This window comes from Vanellus vanellus (genome assembly GCF_965231255.1).
Source record: "Vanellus vanellus genome assembly, chromosome: 8".
NCBI classification, from domain to species: domain Eukaryota; kingdom Metazoa; phylum Chordata; class Aves; order Charadriiformes; family Charadriidae; genus Vanellus; species Vanellus vanellus.
The window spans coordinates 12373045-12398537 of record NC_138913.1 but is presented as its reverse complement, the minus strand read 5'-3'; the positions used below and the strand labels follow the sequence as shown (position 1 = coordinate 12398537).

The 25493-nt window shown below is 39.3% G+C and overlaps 2 protein-coding genes across 2 annotated transcripts in view; one reads left to right on the top strand and one right to left on the bottom strand.

Moving 5' to 3' along the window:
• The window catches only part of PSMD1 (proteasome 26S subunit, non-ATPase 1), a 75588-nt gene that overhangs the window by 15163 nt on the left and 34932 nt on the right, over nucleotides 1-25493 (top strand). Inside the window, exons 14-16 of the mRNA XM_082487059.1 lie at nucleotides 504-700; nucleotides 1287-1382; nucleotides 1916-1980. Coding sequence (XP_082343185.1) covers nucleotides 504-700; nucleotides 1287-1382; nucleotides 1916-1980 — 358 coding nt within the window. The remainder of the gene's footprint in view (nucleotides 1-503; nucleotides 701-1286; nucleotides 1383-1915; nucleotides 1981-25493) is intronic.
• HTR2B (5-hydroxytryptamine receptor 2B) lies at nucleotides 13330-23526 on the bottom strand (the record flags this gene model as incomplete). The annotated part of the gene is made up of 3 exons (XM_082487083.1): nucleotides 13330-14259; nucleotides 16117-16317; nucleotides 23217-23526. The coding sequence occupies 3 exons, from the start codon at nucleotides 23524-23526 to the stop codon at nucleotides 13379-13381; spliced, it is 1392 nt and encodes a 463-aa protein (XP_082343209.1). The 3' UTR covers nucleotides 13330-13378.

Sequence of the window (25493 nt, the reverse complement as noted above, 5' to 3'; positions counted from 1 at the left end):
CCTTTTCCTGATCAGCATGGTTCTTTAGTTATGTGGCAGTAATGTTCAGAGGTCCTGTCAGGACCGGTCTGTGGCACTATGCCAAATATTGATAAGACATGCTAGGTCTTTAAGCAGTCCCTTATTTTGCTTTATTCTTTCCTTTGTCATATGCTTTTTATTTAGTGTGGTTGATCTCCAGAGCCGTGTGCACTTTTTTGGCTGAGAGATAGCTTTGGAGAACCTTGTGGGGGCTACTGCTGCATTGGGAGGGGTTCACAGGAAAATTATCTCAGCAGCTCTTGGCCCAAGGAAGAGAAAAGTTAACTTGGTAGGGAAGACCACTAAGTTGTGGCTGGTGGGGTATCATTACAAGCACATATGGCCACTAATAGTGGGGTTGCTGTGCATGGTGGTGTCCAGAAGTGATCTGTTGGCTTACATCTTGTGTGATTCTCTAGATATAATATTTACTGCTTTTGGGAACAGTTTGCTTCATTTTTTCACTTTTTTGTGCTGTGCAGGTGAGGCAGCTGGGCTAGCACTGGGATTGGTTATGTTGGGATCTAAAAATGCTCAGGCTATTGAGGACATGGTTGGCTACGCACAGGAAACCCAGCATGAAAAGATTTTGCGAGGCCTCGCAGTTGGAATTGCTCTGGTCATGTACGGGAGGATGGAGGAGGCAGATGCTCTCATTGAGAGTCTCTGCAGGGATAAGGTAAGTTTAGCTGTGACTTACTCCCTGGCCCTTTTGTTAAATGGGTGACGTTCCTGTCCTTTTGTGAATTCTCCAGCTATGGTGGGTTGGCTGTTTTGAACCAGGGAAGTTCTTACCTAGGTCTGAAGTGGGGCAGTTACACAGGTTGCTTCACTCTGATCAAAAATACAAGAACAGCGGTGCTTAGTTGTGTATTTCTTTAGCCTCACACTCAATCTCCATAGCCCTGTGAGCAGCAACAAGGAGCAGAACAGGGTATAATGGTTAAAACCAGATGAGGCTCAGTCTGGGTGGGTCGTTCTCAAGGATCTAGTAGTCGTCAATAGCAGATAGTGAATAAAAAGCAGAATGACACATCTGCCAGATACTCTCTTTGGCAGCCTGTGGCATAGCAGCTTTCTGCTCCCCTGAAACTGGTAATGACAGCGCTACTTTGGCGATTGTCCTGTTATTCATCCCTAATAAACAACTGAGCAGTGAGGCTACCTGTTTGCAGATTCTAGGCCCAAGAGTGGAAGAGATTTAAAGTCAGAATTACTGAGTCCCTGTTTGGATGGATGTTAAATATTGATGCTTTCTCTTCCAGGATCCAATTCTCCGTCGTTCTGGCATGTACACTGTTGCTATGGCATACTGTGGCTCAGGGAACAACAAGGCGATCAGACGCCTACTGCATGTGGCCGTAAGTACTGTGGGCTTAGGAGCACGTAGCAAGAAATTTGTGGTGAGAGAGTAAGCACATCACTTTGACAGGCTTTGTGTCTACAGTGTTAATGTTCTGGTTCAAATCAGAGCGTGTGAAGTGATGAAAGCTTTTCTTAATGCTATGAGTAGAAATAACGTGGTCTACTGACGTTAAGATAAGTAGACTTTCAGCAGGAGGATACTTAGTCTGGTGTCACAAACAAGGAATCTATTAAAAAGTAAACCACGATCCTAAAGTAGTTGGTAATGGGTTTGCAGTGAATAGTCTGTGTAATGGTGGGCTGGGGAAGAAACAACTTCCGCTGTAAAAGATGAGGTCTGCTGCTCTTTGATAGGCTTGCAGTCAGTGTATGAACAAGGGTGAGGCTGTTTCAGCTAAGGCCGAACATGATTGTTAATTTATAATCCTGTCTTCTTGATTAACTTGTGTGTCTGACACCTGGCCTGAAATGTTGCAGAGTCTTCAAGTGTTTGAACTATATTCTGAACGTCCTCTTTTCCCTTTTGTAGGTGAGTGATGTGAATGATGACGTGAGGCGGGCAGCTGTTGAGTCACTTGGTTTTATTCTGTTCAGGTACAGTATTTTCCTTGGTCACTTCTGCAGCCTTCAATTTGATGTCTGTTGCATTTTCAGGAAATGTATACGCTATTGCTTTCACAAAATGACTCAACTGCTAAGTGAATGGAGGTTGAAAAGTCAAAAGATTGAGAGAGAATAAAACTTGCTTCAGAATTAGAAGCCTTCCTTAATGTTCAGCAGATGCTTAATGAGCCTTGTGTAGGTTTCCGGACTTACGGCTTAATTGTCTGAATAGAGTTAGATGAAGTTGCCAAATAGAATGAAAAATCAGTATTTGCAGGATTGAGAGTTAATTAAAAATTAAGTATACAGTGCTTGTGCCAGGCCTCTTAAAGGCAGCAGTACTCAGACAAATATGTCTACCTAATTGTTATCTAAAACATTCCTGGAGGTTGTGACTTTAGTAAAAATAACCTGAAGAAGGATGTTGAAATAGTCTTCATTGTTTTTTAAGTATCCACTGTTAAACCCTGACAGGTTACTGGGCTTATGTTGTGGTGATGTAAACCCATCACAAAATAGTCATGATGTTTGCTTTGGTTCTCTAAAGTGAAATCTGTTGCTGAAATGGTATTTTGTAGTGCTCTTTAGTTCCCTAGGTAAAAGGTGTTTGGAGCTGTTTTTTATTAAATTGGGGAATGAGAAGGCTCCCCAAAGACTACACCTTCATCTGTTAATACAGTAATATGTGTAATCCAAGCATTGAGCAGCACAAAGCCGCAGCCTTTGAGTGTGTCTGAGAGGAGGTAGTGCGTACATGGGTCCAGGACTGTCATTTAAGAATCTTTCTTTGCATCTTCTTTAGGTTAGTGCAGGCTGTAAATTCATCTTAAAAAGCAGGCTAAGAGGTGCTTAAAGCTGGTATCAAAAAACTAGGTTACTGATATGACTAGTCAATTTGTCATTAACCAAGTTGTTCCTCACATAGAAAGTACTCCGTTCCATCCTGTTTTATCTGAAGCATATTCTGGCTGCAATTAAACGTAGTTTACAAACAGAAAGAATTCTCTCTGTAGGCAGCAGGCGTCTCCCAAGAGCTTCTGCTCTGTTGCTTTCAATGAGCACAGATAGTTCCTTGCTGCTTAGCGATCAGTGTCTCTCCTGAAGCCAAAGGGTCTGTTTAACTGGCTTCTGCATCTGTGTACAGAAGGAAAATTCCATGCAGGCCTTCCATAGTTTCAGGCATTTTTTTTCCAAACAGGTTGTGACAAAGCACTTTTGATCTCTGATTTCAATGTAATTTTTCTTTTCAACAAATGCAAAACATAATTGGACACTGATAGCTCCTACCAAAATGAGAAGCTTTCAAGGCTTTGAGCTAAACCATTTACCATGTGCTGGCATCTCGTTGGAGCAAGATAGTTCTGAGCCTGTTCTCTCCATATCCAGCAATGAGGAAATAAGTGACATGTTTGACTCTTTCACCTGCTCTGCAGTAGTTCAGATATTACCTTGCCTCTTCCCTTCCCTTTCTGGAGAGGTACAGTCCAAACCCTGCTTGTACAATAGGGAGGAACATTTCCTTGTAAATTCCAGCGTCCACTTTACTTGGTAGCAAAGGACTAAAACTTTTCAGCTTATTATCACTGGCTTCTGGAGGCAAAAGGCTTGTGTTAGGCTGTTGCAGTTGCTAACACTTTTCACTGGATAACTTTCACAGAATACGTGATTGGTTGTTTTGCCTTACGACACAGTTCTGGAGGGAGCCCTTGGTTTGTCTAGCCCAGACTTCTGAATTCATGTGCAGTGATAGAAGGGATTTTCTGCTTAGAGGGCCCGACAGATTACCCCTTGCATTACTCTCTGTAATTATAAACCAAAAGCCATGTTTCAATTCCTGGAAAGAATTATTGTCCATCGGTGTAGGAATCTAGAAGCTGGTTTTACATTTACCTTTCCCATTTGCTTAAACTGCTAGTTAGCACTAATTGTGTGCTCTGGCCCATCTCAACACTGCAGGTGTGCAGAGACATAAAGACCAAATGGGCTGGGAGTTTGTCAGATTTCATGACTGAAATGACATCTATTTCTTAGAACTATTGTTTGTTGAAATCTAACTGGATTTACTTGTCTTAAAGGCCACTAATAGGGCACTGAACACTGGCGAGAGTCAGTGATCTGTCAGCTGCGAGGCATGCAGAGCTTTTGAATGAAGTGTTTTGTGATGGGAGGTGAGCAGGTCTGTAACACAGTGGGCTAAGCCCCAGAAATTAATCTCGTCTCAGGTGAGGAACATGACTAAAGCTCCTGTGAGAAGAGGTCTCGTTGAATTCTTTGTATGTGGTTCTAGAAAGCGAGCTGCGCCATCAGGATTGAAATAAGAGAATAAATTTGTTCAATGCAGTCTAGGTTTTTCTTGGGGAATTCATGCTGTTACTGTAGGGTGAACATGCCAGAGGTATAGTTCATCTGCTGGGTTTTATACTACAGCAGCAGGAGTATGCACAGACTCATGCTTCTGCCTGTTTCTCCTATAGGAATAATAAAATCCATATAAGGGTGGAGGTTACACAGTCAGAGGGTGGTAATTTCCTTAAAAGCACCGTTGGTGAACATAAGAGTTAGAGCCCACAAACATACTTGGTGTCACCTAGTTTTTCTCCTTTTGTTACAGCTATCTGTGAATAAATGTTCTTCCTCTTGGATTTGAACTAAAAGTGTCATAAACATCACAAAGCAAGCTATTTTTAGGTAATACTTTTGTGTAGCAGAACATTCTATAAAGCTTTTCTGTCCTTGTTTACCTCTGTGAGTCTTCCTTGCTAGCACATACATGCAACCTTGTGTACATTCAAGAGCACAGCTTGGCTTTTATGGCTAGAGTTAATGAAAGCAGCACAGTAACAGAGTAAAATGTGATAGAACATAATGTAATAAAACATGACATTTAATTTTTAAAGCAACAAGGTTTTGCTTTAACTTCAAGATTAACTTTTTGTATTCTTTTTTAAGCACAGAAATTATTTTTTGGCATTTTTTAATTACTGGAAAAGTCTACAAAAGAATGTGTGTGGCTACTTCATTGTTCAAAATTCATGAATTGAGGTTTAGATAGGATGTTCTAGTCTAGGTTATTAAGTTTTGCCTAAGAAGTGCAAGATTAAATTTTCTAGTGTGTTATGAAAGACACAAAATTACCCAGTTCCACCATTCAGTACTTTCCTTAGCATATAATTCCTTAAGAGAATTTCTATATGCCTTAACATCTCAAGTGAAAACACTCTGTAGTTATGGCTCTCTTTAAATTAGTATCAACTGGGCTTTTTTGTAACTGCAGTACATTTTTGTCCTCTCAGATAAGTTAAAAAATGTTACAATGCACTTTCAGCAGTGTTCGGGAGTTTTCTTCCTACAGTCTTTTCCAAAGTTGTCTTTGTTGCCTGAAGCAAATGTGGAAAGTTGGTGAAATTCTTGCTCCTGCAACAGGATCACAAGCTGTATTTGCTCAGGAAGTCCTGCGGTCCTTTGAGGGTAAGCTATGTAAGGAGCCTTGATGGACTCTGCGTTGCTCAAAACATCAGCCATGGTGCAAGAGTTTTGAAGGGATTAGGGGAGCAGGTGCTAATGCTGCTATAGCAGTTACACGCTTGGATGTTGGATGCATGCATGCCTTGCTGTGTGAACGTCTGCAGGCAAGTCGTTCTCGGGAGCATAGCAATAGCAATCAGTCCTACTGGTTGAGCTGCAGAAACTGTGGGGTCCTCTTCATATAGCACAACACTAACTACCTTGTTCTGTTCTTGGACTCCCTAAAGCTTTCCAGGGGACCACGTATGTAGGTTTGAAGTTTCTTGACCAGCAGTGCTGCTGTTAATTCTGGTTTTGCTGACCGTTTAGAAGCAGTCCACAGGGCTGCAGGCTGGGGATCGAAAGCACAGCTTGCTGGCTATAGGACTCGGTATGGCTTTTTTCCCCCTCTTGGCTTAGTGCCTTACAAAAATTAGGCACTAGTATGTATTTTGCAACTGATCATTTTCATGCCACTATATTAAATTATCAGAAAATGCTGTGGTGTTTCAAAACTATTCAAAACTATTTCTTCCTCTTCACAAGTAGCAAGGCAGTCAAAGTAGTAGAGTGTAAAAACCTGAGACTTCTAACGTTTTCTCTCTTTTTAAAAATGGCCACCTCTTACAGAGGAGACCTTTAAATAAAATGTTGTTGTAAAATGGTACAGAGGCATGAATAAACCTTGAGATGTTTGGAGATTGCAGTGTGGATGCAGGGCTGTACAAGAAGCTGTATTGTGAAATAGCAAGAAGAGAAGTGATGTATTGACTTGGCTACTGTAATGTATCTCTGTTCTCCCAGTCCTGATACTTTTGCCAGTGATCATAGATAGCAAACTTACCTAATTGTTGATGTTTATATATTAGTCCTTCTTTCTACTAAAGTGGTTTATAAAATATTTATCATGGCTGTTGGAAAACAGCATTTAAGGCACTGGCGCTTGTGATTTCTGGTCAGCCTTTTTCTTTTATTAAAGCTATTATGATGAGATGGAAAACATGATAAATTTAAAGTGGCTTACTTTTTAAAACTGGAAAGAATTATTTTTATCTTAATTTTTACTACTTTAGATCACGATTGATCTCTGTTTATATTACAGAGGGAGATGTGATTGGTTTATGTAGTCAGCTTTATTTTCATATTGTTATATGGTAGAGCAATGCTGCATTGTATCTAAACACTTTATATATGAAATTAGGAGGTCGAAGTTTTATAGATATAACAAATCTGGTTAGGGAGAAGGCTTCAACGTGGGATGCAGCAGTGCTTGAAAGCATGAACTAAAAAGGTTTAATGCTCTCATTGCAGTTGTTAAGTCCAGGGCAATAAGAGCCATGGGGAAGTAGGACTTAAATTGTGGGATGCTGCTTCTGCCTTGGGGCAATGTTATTGGGATAAGGCGAAAGGCAAGAGAGGGAACAGTGCAGCCTCTAGAGAGTCGCGAAAGGAAGATGCAGTGTCTGCTGATAAGTGTAGGCTACCCAAACATGGAGAACTCTGTATGGCTTATGTTCAGTTCTTCATTTTAGGATGATGTAAGTGAAATATTAATGTTTCCTGCTTTTGTATTCTTTGTGTTTACATAGCCTTTGATATCTTAACATTATATATTTGTTTTGAAGCAAACACAGATCAGACACTTGAATTTTGTTCCAGGAAGACTTGGACAGTTTGTTTTCTTTAACCCTTCAACCTACCTTTATCTAGTAGGCAGATGGCAGATCTTCAGGGTAATTGAATATGAGGCTAACAATCACTTTAACGTGATCTGTACCAGTGACTTTTTCAATGTATTAATTGTGAAGAGAAGGAATTTAGTGGAACATACCTGCTTGTTAATTCTTACATAGGAAAGATTAAAAAGGGGTTTGTTTACCCTCCAACCTACTTTAACTTTGTCTTATTCAATTGTCCTGGGGGAGGAGAATCAGGTTCCCTTTCAGTGAAAGGTTAATAGTAACAGAAATCTTATTATAATCAGAAGAAGCCTTAGACTTTCACTGAAGTCTTTTTGGATTTGAAAATGCCTTTATCTGCAGGTCTGAAACTGGAAACAGAGCTGTGTCTTCATTGACCAAACTGTAGTGCATTGGAGAAGTCCCTTGGCATCTGTGGCAAAACTAATCTAACTTCTAATGAAAATTGTAGCTGTACAATCAGATTGCACAGATACATTAATTGTTTCAAACAATACACATCTTGCATTAATTCTTTCCCTGCTATTATTTTATCTTTGTTCTAGACTATTTGTATGCATGAGCTTTTACTTACTTTGGAAAATAGAGCTCAGAGCCTTATATTACTTGAGAGCTTTTGAAAATCTCAGCAAGTGTTTTAACTTCCTATTGTAAACTGGAATGTCTACACAGATAAGTAAATTAATATGATTGGTTTAAATCTAAATTTCTTCAGCCTAGCTTGTACCCTGCTGAAAACTCAAAAGTATTCCTTCAGGAAGTCACCTGCTCCTTAGGGCCTAAAAATACTTCCTATAGTGCCTATCATAAGCCTACAAGCTTATATATAAAGATTTTCAGATCACTGAATCACAGTGCGCACGAGAAGAGAGAGAAACCAATCTAGCTTTCAGAAAAATATTTTCAGTTTCTAAGATTTTGCACACTAAAGCTTTTTGCACACTGAAGCTTTTTAACTGAGTAACTAAAGATTTTAAGCAGTGTGATTTATAACTGAATTGGTTAACCAAATCCTTGAATTTGCTTAAAAGCTACTGTTCAGCGACCATAGTTTCAAATTAAGTTATCAAAAATGCTGAGATTCTTTGAGCTATTAAATTAAGTTGATGAATTATTTTTTATGGCAAAACCTTCCGTTTGGATTTTATTAGGGAATATTGATGTGCATCTTGCAGAATAAAAGGCTCATTTGTTGAGCAACGTTTAATGAATTTGAAAATGAGTTTCTGTCACCTGTCGAGCATTTGTAAAGAGGATCCTTCAGAGAGCAAGAAGCTCTTCATTTTTAAGAGCATGATGTTGTTTTTCAGAGGTTGGAAAGGACCTCAATACCTGGATGCAAGGAATCTTAGATCTGGCTAGACAGATAGGGTTTGACATGAGTTAGTAAAAGTAAAAGTAAAAATGAACATTTCAGCAAGCCATCTTTCCTTTTTTTGTGACTAGCTTCCCATTTAAAAATTATAAAACTTCCTTTCCTGTTCTGTAGGGCAAAAGCCTTTCTTTGCAACTGGGGAAAACAGTGTGTCTCACAGGAACGGACACTGACAATAACCACCATGATGTCAAATCCCAAAGCAAAAATATGGAAGTAACTTCTCTCCTGCCCGCTGTTTTTGCCATGTTGATGTTTACCTAGAGAGCCAAAGGGGAAGTGAAACAAAGGAGAAATAAAACAAAGGAGTGCTTCTTAGCAGTGTTACGTACACATCTTTATCAATACGATGAAAGAAATCTAATGCTTCATGGTAATATTAAGTCAGTCCTGACAACTGGGCAGAACTCTGGGACTCCTGGCTCTAGCTTGCAAAGCAAAGAGCCAGAAGAGCTCTGGTGAGCATCCCGCCTCTTTGGGGCTCCGGTGTCCTAGGTTGTTCAGTATGCCTTTTCCAGGTTTAGTGTCCTTACATTACATTACCTTTTAAGGTTGATGTTAAATATGACAGCCTAGAAAAAAATTTAGGGAGTAATGCTTTTACTTTCTCATACCAGCTTGCAGTGCTGTGGATTTCTCCACAATAAGAAAATGGTGTAGGAAAAAGACATTTTCTGTGAAGCACCATAAGAAATCAGTGCGCCTCCTGCATGCTAGTGAACAGCTTTACAGCATCAATCTCTCATCTCAGTGCCTTAACTTCTATGTAACACTGGATTTTTTAACTGTATTTTGATGCATTTGAAATTGATATGAGTATGGCCAGGCATGGTATGGTTAGGAAGAGTTTTACACTTGGAGAATACAAGATGAGTGATGAATAAATTCTTCTGTCTGCCTAAAAGTTTTCTGATAGCATCTGAACTGAGGGCTTGCAGCTTACAGAACCCCAGATGGTTTGGGACTGGCTTCACAAAATGTATTTTATATCACCACAGTTGAGATTAGCTGAGTTTTTAGGGTGGCTTAAAGGTTGGAATTCTGTTTGGCTGATTTTGCTTGATTTTGTTTGGGTTTTTTTGCTGTTTTGTTCGGGGGTTTTTTAAGGTATTCCCTTTATTTGCATTTCAAGGCACTCATTTTGTTAGGCTTCAAACTCCATTATTTTCCTCTCTGCAAGACTGCTGAGTTGGATGCATTTATAGGTAGTCCTTCTGTCCATGTCTCTGCTGTAATTTTTAATTAGATAGGCAGCCAGAACATTGACTAAATATCTCCTAATGTATTTTAAATAATTGAACACCCCCCCATACTTGTCCATTGCTCTTCTAAAGTGTGTTTCTTCCCATAGTGCTTGTATGTTGCAGATCAGCTTTGACTTTTGTCTCTCTTGCTTCTCTAGTAGTTTCAAAAGAAATGAAATATACCAGGTAAAAGTTTTAGTGTTAATGAGCAAAGTTGAACTAGGTAACTGTGTAGGTTATTATTTTATGTAGCCTATAGAGGCCATAGAGCTGGCCAGGAGGTTGGCTTGACATGGGCCAGATTCTGAAAGAATTGAGAGCATTTCACTCCAGAGAAAGGAACCTCTTTTTTTTTTTTTTTTGATTAAATGGGAAGTACATGACCCCTTTCCTCCTGTAAAAAGTTCTTGTGTTCTGCTAGCAAGTGACTTCAACCCTTTTATCAATTATTATTTAGGCTGCTATCTTTATGAAGGAAGCTGGAAGCTATAACAATGCGCTCACTTCACAGCCAGCATGTGAAAATATATTTTATATATTTGTGCTGCTTAAAGATGATGCTCATGGATGTAGTCCTGAGCATTCTGTCTCCCTCTGTCAGTACCACATGAGCAGTGTTGTCCTTAGTTACCATACAACAGACTTGTGCTTTCTTACAGTAGCTTGCAGTGACTCTCGTATTTTCAATCATGTCTTGCTAATGAAGGTAATGTCTTTGTTCAAATCTGTTCTTGTAGATACAGTTGCTAAAACAAGAACTCTGCTGCCATTACGTTGTCTTTTTATTTCATAGTTCTGCATCTTCTCTTCATCTTCCTTCTTCCTCTGTCCTTATACTTTCCAAGACAGTTACCTGAATTCTTAGCTTGTTTGCTTTGTCAGTAGACAAGCAATTTCTTTTTACACTTAGTGTGTTAAATGGAATGTGCATCTTCATGTGTTTCTGTCTATGGAGAAATTTCCTTTCTCTGTAGGAAGACTGGATTTTTTTGATTGGTCACTATTCCTTTTGATTGAGGTTTATTGTTGCTGACTAAATTCAGTAACTGGAACATGTTGAGCTTCTATTTATGGTTACTAAAATTGAGAAATCTATGCTGGCTTGACAGAATACATCTTTGCTGGGTGAGACTTCAAGGATTGTTTCCTGTTGGTGGAGTCTAACCACTGGCTACGAAGAGGCTTTGGAATTGTTCTCTGTGGGACACTTAGGACAAATAATTCCTCGTGTCATTGCTTGTTGCGGACTGACAGTTGCACAAGAATAGGGTCAGACAGAAGAGAACTAAGTTACCTCTTGCTCTTTCCAGGAGATGCTGTGAGCCAGCTGTGATGTACCTGCTGGAAAGGGAAAATTTAAGTTGTTGCTGAAAGTAGATGGTTGCTGCCTGCTATCTGAACGGTTTTTGTTTAATCAGCATGGATTTATTTAAGTAGTAAAAGAGAATTTTCAAAGGTGACTGCTTCTTGCTGTCTGGCTGCTGGGAAATAACCCCTCAAGAACGATGCTGTGCCCATTTGCCACTTGGTGTTATTCCTCATGAAGGCCGGTTCCTGCGTTGCAGACGTTGCTTTTAATTTATTTTTTTTTTGCTTTGTTCACTCTGTGCATGGTTGTGATTGCACCTGGTTCCAAAGTGCCTGCTTTAAGTTAAACGAGACACTAATCTGTGACGTTTTCAGCTACCTGGAAGTTCTGGAGTTTTGGGGGTTTGTTTTATTCCTACTTCCTCCCCCCTTGAGCATTAAAGTAATCTAGGTCTTATTAAAGGCTTTTGATTCTCAAATATTTTTAGATATAGGCATCTTTCACAGCTATAGCAATCCATTAATCCTGGCTTTTAACTGCAGGATCCTCTTAAACACATTTTGATTAACGAAAGAGAAGTAAGAGCAGTTCGAGCTTATTCTAGCTTAAGTGGCTAGTGACTGTGACCAAAAAGGGGAGGAAGGAGACAAATTACTGTAAGTACCACAGAAGTATTTTTAATACTTTCTCCTGGAACTCTCTGGCAGTTGTTACATTAGGCTCTGTTTCGAACTTGCATATGTTTTAAATTAAAGATATATAAATAAATGTTGGAAGGACATGTTATCTTTAGTACTTTCTGTTCTGTGGATGAAAAAATCTAAGCCTTTTGCTGTACATAACTTTAGTGTGTAACTAGAGTTCTGAAAACATTTAACAATGAAAAGAAAGCCCAAGCTGAAAATTTTACTGTAAATGGAAGCTATTGAAAAAAAATGGTGAGCTGGCTGCTTACTGTAAGAACTCCAATATTTAGGGGAAATCCAATTTCCCTTCCCAAAGAGCGATGGTCTGCAACTGTCAGAAGCTTCTGACTACCCAGATGATAGACTCTGGTAGCTTTTACAGATTGTGATGAGCAATTCTTTTTATGAATTTTGTGCTCTGATGGAAGACTTGAGCATGTTTGAGCGAGTGCAGATTGGGACCTGTAACCTTATGCCATTAGTCCAGTGAAATTGTTTTGAGCTAAGATAAACTCTGAATGCGTGCAGGTCTAGATAATACTGTTGCCTCTGCTGTCTCTTAAACATTTGCTCTTTTTTTCAAGTGAAATAGCTATTTTATCTGTGATTTTTCTACTTTGTGTGAACTATATTGGGTGAGGGAAAGCTCTCACTGAAGTTCCAATGGTCATAAAAAAAGGAAGTTTGTAAATTAAAGGGATGTTCCAGGCACTACCTGTCCTGTTTTACTCACGGTTGTTGATTTGGTTTTCTTCTATTTTGGTTAAATGCTCTCATTTTCTTAGTATGAAAAGAACAAAGGGCAGTTTTCTGTGACAAATCTGACAATACCAGGCTTATGTGTATGTGAGAGATGAAATTCAAGTGGGTGAGAAATTCTGTCCGTATACCCCCCCACCCCCCCAGTAAAACCACAAAGGGATAATTTCAGCAGCACATGGAATTTTTTCTCATTCTGCTAAGAACCAGGTTTATCCTTGTGGAATGGGCACGGTCACCTTTTGGTCTCTGGAGCAAGTGATTTTGCTTGTGATATACAGACCCACAGAGAACAAGAGAAGTGCATATTTGGATACGCGGTCTCAGCAGAGGAGTGTAGCTGCAGGAGGCAATGCAGTGAGCTGTTTTGTTTACACAGCGTAAGGGTGGGTTTAAATTAAAACCAGCAAGCTTGTATCTCTCTGCTAATTTCACTGTAGAGCATCAACCTACAGTGTTCTGTCTTCTTGCCAGAGTGAATGTTAGTGTTTGTACAGAGATACTTTTCTTATAAAAATGTACTTTGATGAGAACTAAAGTCAGATACTCAAACTGATTTAGCTTTTATTTATTTCCCTCTTCCTGTAGGCTACAGTTCTGCATTAGTAATTTTTCATGGAATGAAGTTGTGGTTGCCACCATGGGCTTGGGGTTAAAGTAGAGGAGACTTTGGAGGAGAGGAATTAATATAAATTTATAAGCTATTGCTTGTATAAATAACAGAAAACAATAGTATTTATACCCCCTTATAGCACAGTTACCTAGAATAATACATACAGTAATACTATGATATGGACATGGCTGCCATTCCACTATACGTAGCTGACTTGTTCTTCTGTTTTATCAACTTCATTCTCTGTGAGCAGCAATGTATCCAGCAGAATGGCTGATGACGCTTGGATGGGTGAACTCCTCAGCCTCATTGGGCTCTGGTACATAATGGGGTTAATCCCATTTCTCATCCCATGCATGACAAAAAGCTTGGAATTTTCTGCCACAGAACTTCTGAAAGAGATCCTGCTGGAGCGCTTCCGAAGGGCCTTGATAGGCTTTGTGGTCCGATAGTTGCAAGTGATATACCTGCTGAAAGCCTCCCTAAATGTTTTGTTGAAGAGTGTATAGACAAGAGGGTTCACTCCTGAGGACACATATCCTATCCAAACAAATATCTCCATAAGCTTTTGAAAAATTTCCTTGTTGCAGGAGTTGCACAGAACTGAACTTATGTTTGTTATGAAGAATGGGCACCACATCAACAAGAAAAGGAAAAATACAATCCCCAGAACTTTTGATGCCCTTTGTTCGTTGGTTATCGTTTGCATGGACTTCCTTCCAATCATAGATGTTCTGCAAATAAGCATATCATTGGACAAAGTCTTGTCCTTTTTGGAACCATTTAGCATGGCCACCTTTTCTGGTGAGGAGGCAGGTGTTGTGTCACGCTGAAATACTGTAGACACTGTTGACCAAGTGAAACGCTGGGGTGGCTTGTTAATCAAGTAGGCCTTCTTGCGTAGCACTTGGATTGTCAGAAAATAAGTGACTATCATGATAGCGAGGGGAATGAAGAATGCAGCCACTGATCCATACAGAATGAAGTCATGAAAACGATCAGGCATCAGGACACAGGTGATGTTTGTAGAGTTGCCATTTCCATCTTCAATGCCTCTGATAGGGATCGGAATAGCAATGCCTACAGGAGAAAAACCAAGTACTTCAGCATATGGTAATTGCTTGCAATCTCCTTTTTGGGCCTGAAGCCTCGGCGTTTCTAAAGAAAGGTAGTTCCTGAGCTCTGCAGCAGGCACAGGATGATGAGAGAATGTGAACTGTTGAGAGTATCACATGGGTGGTTGGGCAAGTAGTATTTTGTGAGACTTGGCAAGCTCAGCTCTAACAGAGTGCCCTTTCTAAGGAGATTGGGCCCAACCCGTAGTGTTGAGGAAGCAGTATAAAGTTGCCAAGTTCTCAAGTGTAAAAGACATGAATTGCTTTGACTCTACTTGTTAGAATTGGTATGGCTTTTCCTCTGTGAAATGTGTTTCCCTAATGCTTTTTTTTTCGCCAGGGTAACCTTTGCACTTTTTGAAGGGCAGTTCTGTAAATACATAAAACTTGTCTTTCCCTCTTATCTTAACCGCATCAAGTGACTGGACACAGACAGCTGATTTTTTTCACCCTGCTTGACTCTTTCATATATACAAGTAGTTAAATAGATGCCAGAATTATGCAGTGTGTGTTTGAGATGGATTTGTTGTTTAAAGTCTCTTGCATATTTAAGAGTGTTTAAATGAGGCTAGCTAGCTCTGTAATTCACCACTCGTTTTAAAAAAAGTTAGCAGTCTTGTCTTTTAAATGAATTTTTTACAACCACTAAATTACAGTCAGCACTTAATTTGCCAGCAGTCTGACACTGCAACAAAAACAACAGGTTCCTTGCTGTCTGGTGAAGGTTATTTGTGCTATGTTTCCTGATACCACTTACTGAGATATAGGGATTTACTGTATTCCTCTGCTACTCTGCTTACTAAAGTTGGTTGAAGGCAGCAGGAATTAAACAGGTTACCCTTCAGCCGATCCCTTTCTTAATAAGAGGCACACCTTTAGATACAGCAAACATTTAAAATGAGGATTGAACCAAATTAACCTTTGATTTGGAGAATCCTGGCTCAGCTGCAGAGTGCTTTTGTGTTGGATAAAAAAGAAATGAAAAAGTACAGCACTGATTAATAACAAATCAGGCATTAAAAGGTCAACTTGTAGCGGCTTGTCATGCTAACAGTTTCCTTGCACACGAGCATACAGCACTATGCCTATGGCTGCCCACAACTGTGTTATTTGAATTAAATGTTTTCACCTTCTTAGCTCATTTAACAGATCTATTTTTTTAAGCATTAAAGACGGGTGAGAGGCCACATGTGCAGCACAGAGGTGCTAATATCATAAAAGTTTATATATTGGCATCCTTTATATAAACTTTTTGGGGCTTGGTTTTGTTTGTTTTTTGCTTAGAAGTTAGCCTTTCTATATGGTATATTGCCAGCGCATCTCAGTCTTCATTGTGAATATTACCAGCCACTCGCTTATCTTTCAATCTTTGATAAAAGTGTTAGCATTTTTCACTTGCTTCGTGGGACAATTGTAAGGCACAGATTTTAGTAGCATCTGTTCAAGGCTTAAAATTGTGTTTGGGACAGAACATTCTACCACAGGAACATGAAATCTTGCTTTCCGGGGAAACATGCTATGCATGCAGATGTTGCCTTTTGATTTTTGTTGATTTTTGGATGTTCAGGACCATGAAGAAGAGTGATGATTATCCCTGCTTAATCCTTGCCCTTTCTGATAAGCCTGGTAACGAGCAGTGGTTCAGGCAGATTTTTATGATGGAGCTATGTATGGTCCAAGAGGTGGACTTAGGCCAGCCCAGGTGTTAGGGTCTGCTAATCAATAGTACTTGGCCAAATTTTCCACTTTGCCCAGCTTTCACCTATTGTTTTGGACATGAAAAGCTTCTGTATTCCTTTTCCAGTCTCCGAATCTCACATACCTATTGAAATGAGCCAAACCACGATGATTTTGATGATTGTTGTAGCCCATGAATTGTACTGACTAGCCTGGATGGGCTTTTTAATCGCAATATAGCGATCTAGTGAGATGGCGCAGAGGTGCATGATGGAAGCTGTGGAAAAGAGGACGTCAAGGAACAGCCAGATAGGACACAAGGCAGTTGGAAAAGGCCAGGCATTGTCTGAAAGAGAACAGAAAACTCATTAGAATCTAAGCTTTTTGAGAGTTTTTGGTGTGTGGTTTTCCCTTGGCTTCAGAACCTTTGAGAAGCTCATAATCCTACAGGAACCAAGCTTTGCCACTGCCTCAGCTGGATTCTGTCTTATGTTTCAGTTGCTGTCATCATACTGATAAGGCTGTTTGTGTACTATAAACCTTTCCCTGTCTTTTTGTTCTTTTTAGGTCATAAGCTCTTTGTGGCAAGGACTGTGGGTAAAAAAGTTCTTAAAAAATGGGCCATGACTGTGCTTGTTCCTTGCGCCCTGCTCTTCAATGATTGTTTTCAGCTGTCTCCTTGATAGTCCTGTGGTTCAGGGTTGCATTGAATGGAGGAGATAACGGGTCATAACCAATGCGTTCATCAATCATTGCAGAACGGTGGTTGAATCTTAGAGGTGATCTTCAACAATCTAGTTCATACAGTTTTAAAATGAGTTTACTGTGTCACTTGACCAGATACAGTTAACCGCTAATGTGGCAAAGCAGGGCTCTTCTGCCTCCGCTACAGTTTTATAAAAATTGAAGGATTTCTGTGTACTTCTTTTATGTTTTGGGTTTCTTTTTCAAGATTGATAGCTTGGATTTTAAGTCTGACACCCTGTTTTTTACAGGAGTTATCCGTCTTTAATGTTAATCTTTATAGCAAGCGTAGGGTCTGTCAACTGCATTGTGGCCCAGATAAAGGGTTGTAGTGTTAAACTTTTCAAAAAGCTCATATTTTTGAGAACTGGGTCTCCCCTAACAATATTTACAATACCAAATCAAATGAACTTTAATGAAACTCTGATTATTTTTTTAACTGCTTTATTTTCACTCGTAAGGAGTTTGTATTGTAATCCAGTGCTAGCAGTGTTCAGTTTGAGATGCACCTTAGTGTTGTGTGTCTTTAAGAATGTTCTGTAGTCCTAGGGAAGAATGTGTGAACACGGAAGTTTTTTCTGTTTCTAATGGTAGGTGGTGGTCTACTAAATATATATTCTCCTTCCTTATAAAGTTCAGCTGTACTCAATCAGTAGGCACATTAATAGTATTGCCAGAGAAATCAGTTTTTCATTGAATGACGATTCAGGGGGAAAAATAAAAAGGACATTTCGAACAAATCAGATTGGTTTTCATCTCCTTTCTCTGAATAAACAGATCTGCATGCTGAGAATGCCAAATGAGCTGGACTGTTTTAATGCCCAGTCTTATCAATGTGGTAATATTGCAGTAGTTTGAGATTAAAACATTTTTTCATAATGTGACTGATAAATGGAAACGATAACGGTACTGCCTTGACTTGAATTATAAACTCCAGAGAATGGAAAATTTTATAAAGTTAGACATAGCACGTACTTGTCTGCACTCTTACCTACGTTGGGAAACCTCGCTTGTTAAACAAAGGGAATGGATGGATGGAGCCCTGAACTGAACCTCACCCATCCCCAAAGCAGTGGACTCCAGGTGAGGGTGATGTAGGCAGTGAGGCAGAAGGGAGAGAGGTGGTCTATTTTCAAATCATTAAACAGTAGATTTTAGTCTACCTGCATATTTTCTGAAATAGATACCATGGTTGAAATTATGCTTCAAAAAATCCTGTCAGGCAGGTATGAGAAAGTCATAATTAGTATATTATGAAATGCTTACTCATATTTAATTTTTCTATCTACACTTTCAGCTGGCAGTAAGGTATGGTGCCTTTCTGAACAACAAAAAAAAAAAGTAAAAGCAAAATATCTTGTGGCTTATGCAATCGGCTGTAACAAAAAACAGTTAAAAGAAATCATTGAAAGACATTTTATTGGCTTTAAATGTTTTTGGTCCCTTCAGAAAAATAAGACTACTTCTTCTGACTTTGTGGTGAAGGATTGGTTCAGATAAAACATGAACAACAGAAAGTGTATTCTACATCTTGAAGGATGGCAGATAATGCAGCTGGATTTCAAGTGAGCAGCTAATGCCTCTGTTGAGAGTACTTAAACACTGCTCCCTGGATTATAACTGCTTTGCTTTCTGGAGAATTGCAGTGTGATAAATTCTTTCCTTTTGTAGTTAATTTACTCTTTGCAGAAGAAAACCCTCAGATATTTTGCAACAAAAAGCTCTTTTCCTTCTTTTAAATATAGATGCATTTAAACAACTATCTGATGCAAAGCAACCTTGTATGTTTTTATGAGTTGTAAGAGCTTTTGTTGCTCTGTGCAACTGAACAGAGAAAACTTTGTCTTTTCTTTATTTTTGTCCTGTTTTGAACTGGGTGCAGAAGGAGGTAATTTTATCACATCTGTGATTATAGCATTATGTACTGTTATATTTGTGTGTATGAGATGATGGGTTTTGTCCAAACAAAATCAAAGTAGACTTTAAATGCAGTAGCTGGTGAGAATTGAAGAATATGGTTGTTATTTAAACGAAACAAATATTGTGAACCTGATACCTTAAAGACCAGAAGAGTCACGTAGTTGTGTAGGATTCATCTTGTGGTGTATTTTGCTTTTACTTAACAGTAACACAGAAGCTCTGTGCCTAGCATTTGAGGGACTGCTCTGGGCTGAGATTCTGTGCTTCCCTGGTGGCGATGGTGTGAATCACGGTTGGCCTATTCTATTAGTTTGGGAGTAGGGAAAAGATGGAATATTAATTTCCCCTCAGGACTCAGAAAGCATCTCTGACCCCTGAACATGACGGTGACCTGCCTTATAATTCAAACTGAAGATAAAATGAGTATGTCCTGCCAAGCGGCAATACAAAGCCGTTAGCAGGTCATTGGATTGTTACAAATTCTGATTATCCTACTGTAGCTCCACGCTGGTGAAGCAGACCAGAGCATTTACAGGACTGACTGAGATTTTCCACCTTCTTTTTCATTGAGAGTTGAAATGCTGATTTAAACAAGCTAGTGGATCGGATTTTAAAATTTTTGTTTAAATGCCTAGGTTACATGACAAACATGCCTGCCTGAAAACTTGTCTGGTTTCTCCAGCTGTCAGGTGGTATAAGATAAAAATATATTCCTCCTTCCTACAAACCTTGCCTCAGATACTCCCAACTGCAGCCGTGCTGCTGTTGCAGACTATTTTCTGTGTTTTGAGTCAATACAGTCAATAAAATAAATTTTAAGATTTGTCTTGCACCTTAAGAGAAGTAAGATGAGCTTTTACCACAGCTGTCTACCCTTGATAAATCTTTATTTAAGGAAAGCTTTATTTATAGGAAATACCTTGGAAATGTGTATTCCTTAAAACAAAGTACAGTATAGAAGAGCTGCTCTTGCTATAATCCAAAAGTTTTTTTGAAAGCTTGGGAGAAAGCACTGCTTGTGTACATGTATAAGCATGATTGAGAGACATCTTTAAATAGACTTGGAAACCGTTTGTTCTGCTGCTATAAGGGCCTCTGAAATGCGTTGCCTGTAAAGGATTTTGTTGCTGTTAGATAATGATGCTTTTACTGAGATGGAAATTGGATATTTTTAATCAGTAGCTGACTTAAGCCTAGGCTTCAGTCTTCAAATGGGTGTGCGTGTGTCTGTAGCCTGTGTGCGCAGTGTTCACCCTCGTGTGGGTATTCCGCTTTGTGGACTGCCCAGGCTTGGCATTCCCAGGCTTGGCATTCCCAGGCTGCGGTCTCGCTGTCTCGCCCCCATGGCTGTCTGCCTTTATTTCTTAGCTACAATTATAGTTTCAACAGTAGTTGTTTACTGTCATGTAGGTTTTTTTAATTTAGCCAAAGCAATTTATTATTTTCTTAATTAGAGTTGCTTTGTGACGAATAAACCTTTGCTTTCTTACTTATCTTTAGAGTTGAGATTTCGGAAAGTAGCCATCAATTAAAGCAGTTTTCTCCGGTAGTTTCCACAAGCAAGAAGGAAAGCTTTTCTGTGGTTCGTCATCAGTAATGGGGGAAGAGTGAGACGGCGATTGCTTGCGATAGATTTTTAAAAATTTGGTTTGCAGCCTAGGACGATCGGCATTACCCTTTGATTTTTAAGTGTATGAATATGAGGAACAGGGAATATATTTTGATAGATGGTGCATGCACTGTCTGCAAGTAACCCACAGCCGACCTAGCCGTGGACAACAGACTTCTTCCTGCTGCAGGCTTTGCAAATGAGAGGCTCTCTCTTAAGTTTATTTGCTAATTTCACGAGTCAATGAATAGCAACATTTTTGCTTTCTTTTGGTAGTTCTGAGTGTTAGAAATTTGGATAACTTTTTTGAAAGCTAGATTTCAGAGAATGCCATTATTTCCTAGCGTGCCCTCCTTTTTTTTTTTTTTTTTGGAAGAAATGAGAAGAATTTAGCAAGCAATAAAAGCAATGAACTGTTTGTATATTCTGACACTCACACTCGTAAATTAAAATTGCAGTGTATATTTGTACCAGAGTACATTTTGATTGCTCTGCTGAGAACAAATAACCTGCTACTCATGGTATTATACCTGTGAGTGAGTTACAGATTTACTTATTTATCTTTAAAAGGGACAACTCCTTATCACAGAGACAGTCTATTTCTGAAGATTTTTTCGGTGGGTGTACCCTCAGGGCATGGAGCCGGTATCTGTAGTAGATTTTGAATTGGAACACTCTGTGACACATTAATTTTTACAGTCAGGGTCATTTAATGTGGCTGCATTTTAGTTCACACCTTTTCCCTCAAACAGTCTCCACCTAATTAGTTATCAGTCCCAAATCACAAGCATAATATTTGTATTCTGTATCTAGAAGCTGCACCCAGCTATTTCATTATTATGGAAACATTCCTGTGTGGAATTGCCAGGAGGCTGGATTTGATTTGCTCTGTGGCTATCAATGATTATTCTATGTTCAAGTAGTTATCTGGCTAATGTAGCTTCAAGATTTAGACTTGTTGTGTATTTAAATGTCTGTTCTTGCTTCGTTCCTGTTACCTCCTCGTGTTTTGCTCATGCTTTGAACTTCTGTAAACACCTCAGCATCTTCTGCCAGTTGGTGAAGAAGCAAAGCAGTTTTTCTGGGTGGTTGCCAAAGAGAGGTTTATATTCAAGAAATTTCAGTTTTAACCACTGCTATGTGAAAGGCTGGTCGCAATCTTACTTAGTCAATTACAACTAATTTTGCTATGTTCTTGTAAATTTCCTGCAATGTGAAAGATGCTTTTGTTTGACTTTTAAATTAAGATTCCTAACATGCTTTGAACTGTTGTAGCCAGGGTTTAGCAGTGGATTAATTGAGAGATTAAGAAGCAGTAGTCTCTTTATAACGTTAAAAAGAAAAGATTTATTCATCTAGCAAAATGAAAATAATAAAAAAATCAAAAAAACTCCACCACCACCAGAAAACAACTCCACAAAATCCAGCACTTGCCTTCCCTTTGTAAGGATTACTAGTCCAATACTAGTACTTTTTATGGTTAGTGGTTTTCTTTTTAATAATGAGGCTTTTAGCAGTAACTAAGCAGTTAGTTATCCGTGCATAAGTGTGTATATACATACCTGTTTCTTGCCTCTAGACACACATGTGCACATACATGACATACCAAGGTTTTTTGTAAGTGTGTTGGGGGTTTTTAAGTTAGAAATCACTGTCCTGGTCATGTACATTCATTTTTCTTTTTAGAAACTGTTGCCTGAAAAAAGACTATTTTATGATACCAACACTGAATTCTGATCTCCATTTCGTACCTCTGTTTAGGGAGAAGCAGTCTATAATACACAGGAATTCAGTCTCAAGGCATTTAGTGAATAAACACATTTGTTAATAAAGTGATACCAGTCTTCTGCAGCAAACAAAAGCTACTGATAGCCTTTCTGAAATACAGTTTATGATTGTGTTTGCTTGTTGCTCAGGCAACTCAGAGATCTAGCACAGGAAAAATGAACTCCTGCAGCCTTTCGTTATCTAGGGTCCAGTGGTATCTATACCTTAAAGATAACCACGTAAATCCGTAAGTTTATTCAAAAACTCGTCTCACGTTGTTTTTTTTCCATTTGTATGATAGACCATTTAATATTAATAGACCATTTAAAATGTATTCTTAAAGAAACTTTAGGGGAGAAACCTTCCCATGGAGCTGCCTCTGATTAGTTGTCAAAAGCAGTATCTGAAACAAAGCTGGGCACAAGAGAATATGAAAAAGTCATGCTTGTTCTGTAATGACTAACCAGAAAGAAAATGTCACACCCAATGTATGTTCATGTCAAAAATACCTATTTTATTCCATATAAACCAGACTAAATGATAAATCTGAGTCTCAAACACTAATACATGGATTGAGGCTTCCTTGGCTTGACAGATGAGTTAATTCTTTGGGACGCTTTACAAACCTGCTGCTTTCCCCAGGGTGGGAGAAAATCAGTTTCTCTGAAACTGATACTGGTGAAGTTGGTTGTCGCTGATGGTGCCAGGGTCCATCTCTGACTGCTCATGGAGCTTGGAGTCAATACTAAGGTAAAATCAGGTGCCTGACTCCTAGAAAGTTCAAAACCTGTTCAGTGTACAGAACAGATACCTATTCTTCATTTTACATTTTTTAAGAGAAGACTGCCTGCAATTAGTGTAATTTCCAATAGAACAGATACCAACATTGTGCTGATGTGGTTAAAAATAATACTCCACTGTACAAAATGTAATTTCCCATGTCCAGCTCCAATTTAGTATCTGTTCTGAGTCTCAGGTGATTTTTGAATAGTTTGGTTCAAAGGAAAGAATACCCACAGTGGGTATACTCCCCATAAATACATTAAGTTGTATAAAGGTGAGAGGGAGAGAAGATTTAGCAGCCCTCATCCAAGTCATTTTAAAAATTGTAATGGTGGAAAGCAAACAGTTTTTCTGTTTAAATTAGACCCCCCCAAATTTATACGCCATACACTAGCTTGATGAAACAAACACGCTGTACTTACCGAATAATATTATGAGAAGGGCAATCGGCATCACAAACAGACCCACGAGCAAATCTGCCACCGCCAAGGATGTCAAAAAGTAGTTGGTAGCATATTGCAACTTCTTCTCCAGAGACACCGCCAGTATGACAAGTATGTTCCCCCCAATGGTGGGGATTATCACCAGGAGGATCAGTAAAGCTGCCCAGCGCACTTTGTTTCCTTGTTGGTCACTTGGGTAGTCCTGCTTGGGTTCTCCTGTTACTGAGAGAGGAAACAAAGATCCATTGCTAACTCCAGACCCGTTCAAGAAATGCAAAGGGTAGGACATTTTTGTGTCCAGCAGAACGTATTCAGGAGCTGTATTTTGCGCAGGAATTGTGTACGGTGTATGAGTTCACCGTTCCTCTCTGGTCCAGGATGGTCCTGAAGAAAGGCCAGCATGGTCAGTATGGTAGACTGGTCATCTGCTATTTTGAGATACAGTAACCATGTCCAAGGTGGTATCCAAATTTTTTATCCTGTGCCTGGCTGGGCGAAATTAAGCCTTAAAAATGAAAGTCCTGTCTTGTGTCCATCGCTGGTAGCTAGGATTCAGTGGTCTGGTCTCCCCTTTATAGCGAGGTTCAGGTTTCAGAAGATTATAGGAGACAGTTCAATAGCTGTGAAAAACAAGCGGTGCATGAGCTTCCTTTTTTTTGTTTGTTTGTTTCTACAGCAGTAAAAAGTGCTAGATGAATTTGGATGCCAGGTGGTTCCCTTTAGATACAGTGTACGTAGATTTGCTCTTTGTAAGTACAAACTGATGCAAAGGCAGATGCTCGCGTTGTGTGTATGCAACTCCTCCTCTCCTGAGTATCTAGTCTCCAGCAGTGTGTGCGTAGGCAGACGGCAGTTCCCATATTTCCCCTTATTAAGAATCTTATTTCTCCACAGAGGGTGACCCCAAAAATATCTCCAGAAATGATGTATGAGGTTTCCGTTTCAATGTCTACAGTTCCTAATTTATCAGGTGAAAGTCGGGAAGCTGTAGACAATAAAACACCAGTGACAGTCTCAAGGCGACCGTAAAGATTTATGGAACGGAGCCATCTAAATTTACCCATTACTTGGAGGGGTGGGTGGGTGAGTAAACCACTTGTTTTTGTAATCTGAGCAGGGCTTTTATTAAGCGCAGCCTTTTCTCTCCCTCTCTCTTTCTCTTTCTTTCTCAACTCTGCTGAAGACTTTAACACTTACGTTTCGCCCTTCAAGCAGAGACTAACACAGCTGTCACAGCGTTAAGCTGAATGAACAGTCAGTTACTGAGAAGATTTGATGTGTTGCAATTTTCAGGTGAAGAAAGCCTTACCTCTTTCTCTTGCATTTTAGTAGAATTCACTTTGCATCCAGGAAGATCCTTTGTAATTTTCTTTTTCATCACCTGGTGGATTTTAAGATAAGATTTTTCACTGCTTTCGGGATAACAAGTTGTTCATTTGGTTTTGGTTTTTATAATTTTTCTAAAGCTTGTCTCTTTGTATGCTTTTGTTTAGCAGTTATATTTCTTCTAACACCAAGATTAAGAATTTCTATTTTGGGAAAACTGTATTTCTTACCCAGGTATTTTCTCCAGCTCTTGAATGGAGGAGAAGAATTTTTCTTGCCACATTGAAAAAAGATAGAAATAAGGTTGTGTTCTTTTTTTTTTTCTGTCCTTTCTCTTCCATTCTTTCGATGATTTTACTTAAGTGATTAGCAGAGTCCTTGTGCAGTTTTCTCTTTGTTCGTTAGCAAAGCTTGCAGTCTGCGGTTGCCCGTGTTTGTTGATTGACTCATTCCAGTATATCCAGCTTCAGTGCTTGAAAAGCAGGGAAGTAAATGAGTCGGGGTTTGGCTGGAAAAGAGCCAGAGAAGGTTAATTGACTCAGTGCTCCAGTACTATAATGTGTGCGCCTTGTAGCTGTATCGGGATTGTGCGGATCCTGCAAACGACCCTTCACGCTACAATATTGTAGCTATATGCACCATAGCGTGTGTGTATGCCTGCGCGCTCGCTCTCTCTTGCTCGCTCGCACGCTCTCTGGGTGGAAGCACAGTTAACCCTAAAAAGTTCTGCTGCCCTGTAAACATACCAATTCTCTTCTTTACTAACTTTATGAAAGTATTGTCTGGCACATTATTTTAAGCGTGTGCGCTGTTACTTTAAATCTTGCTTCATGCAGCTGCTTTTTATTATCATGAGTGTTCTCTTCTGTTACCTTCCAACTTTTAGTCAGATGTGTGTACGTCTTATAGATCCACATTAAAATGGAAATA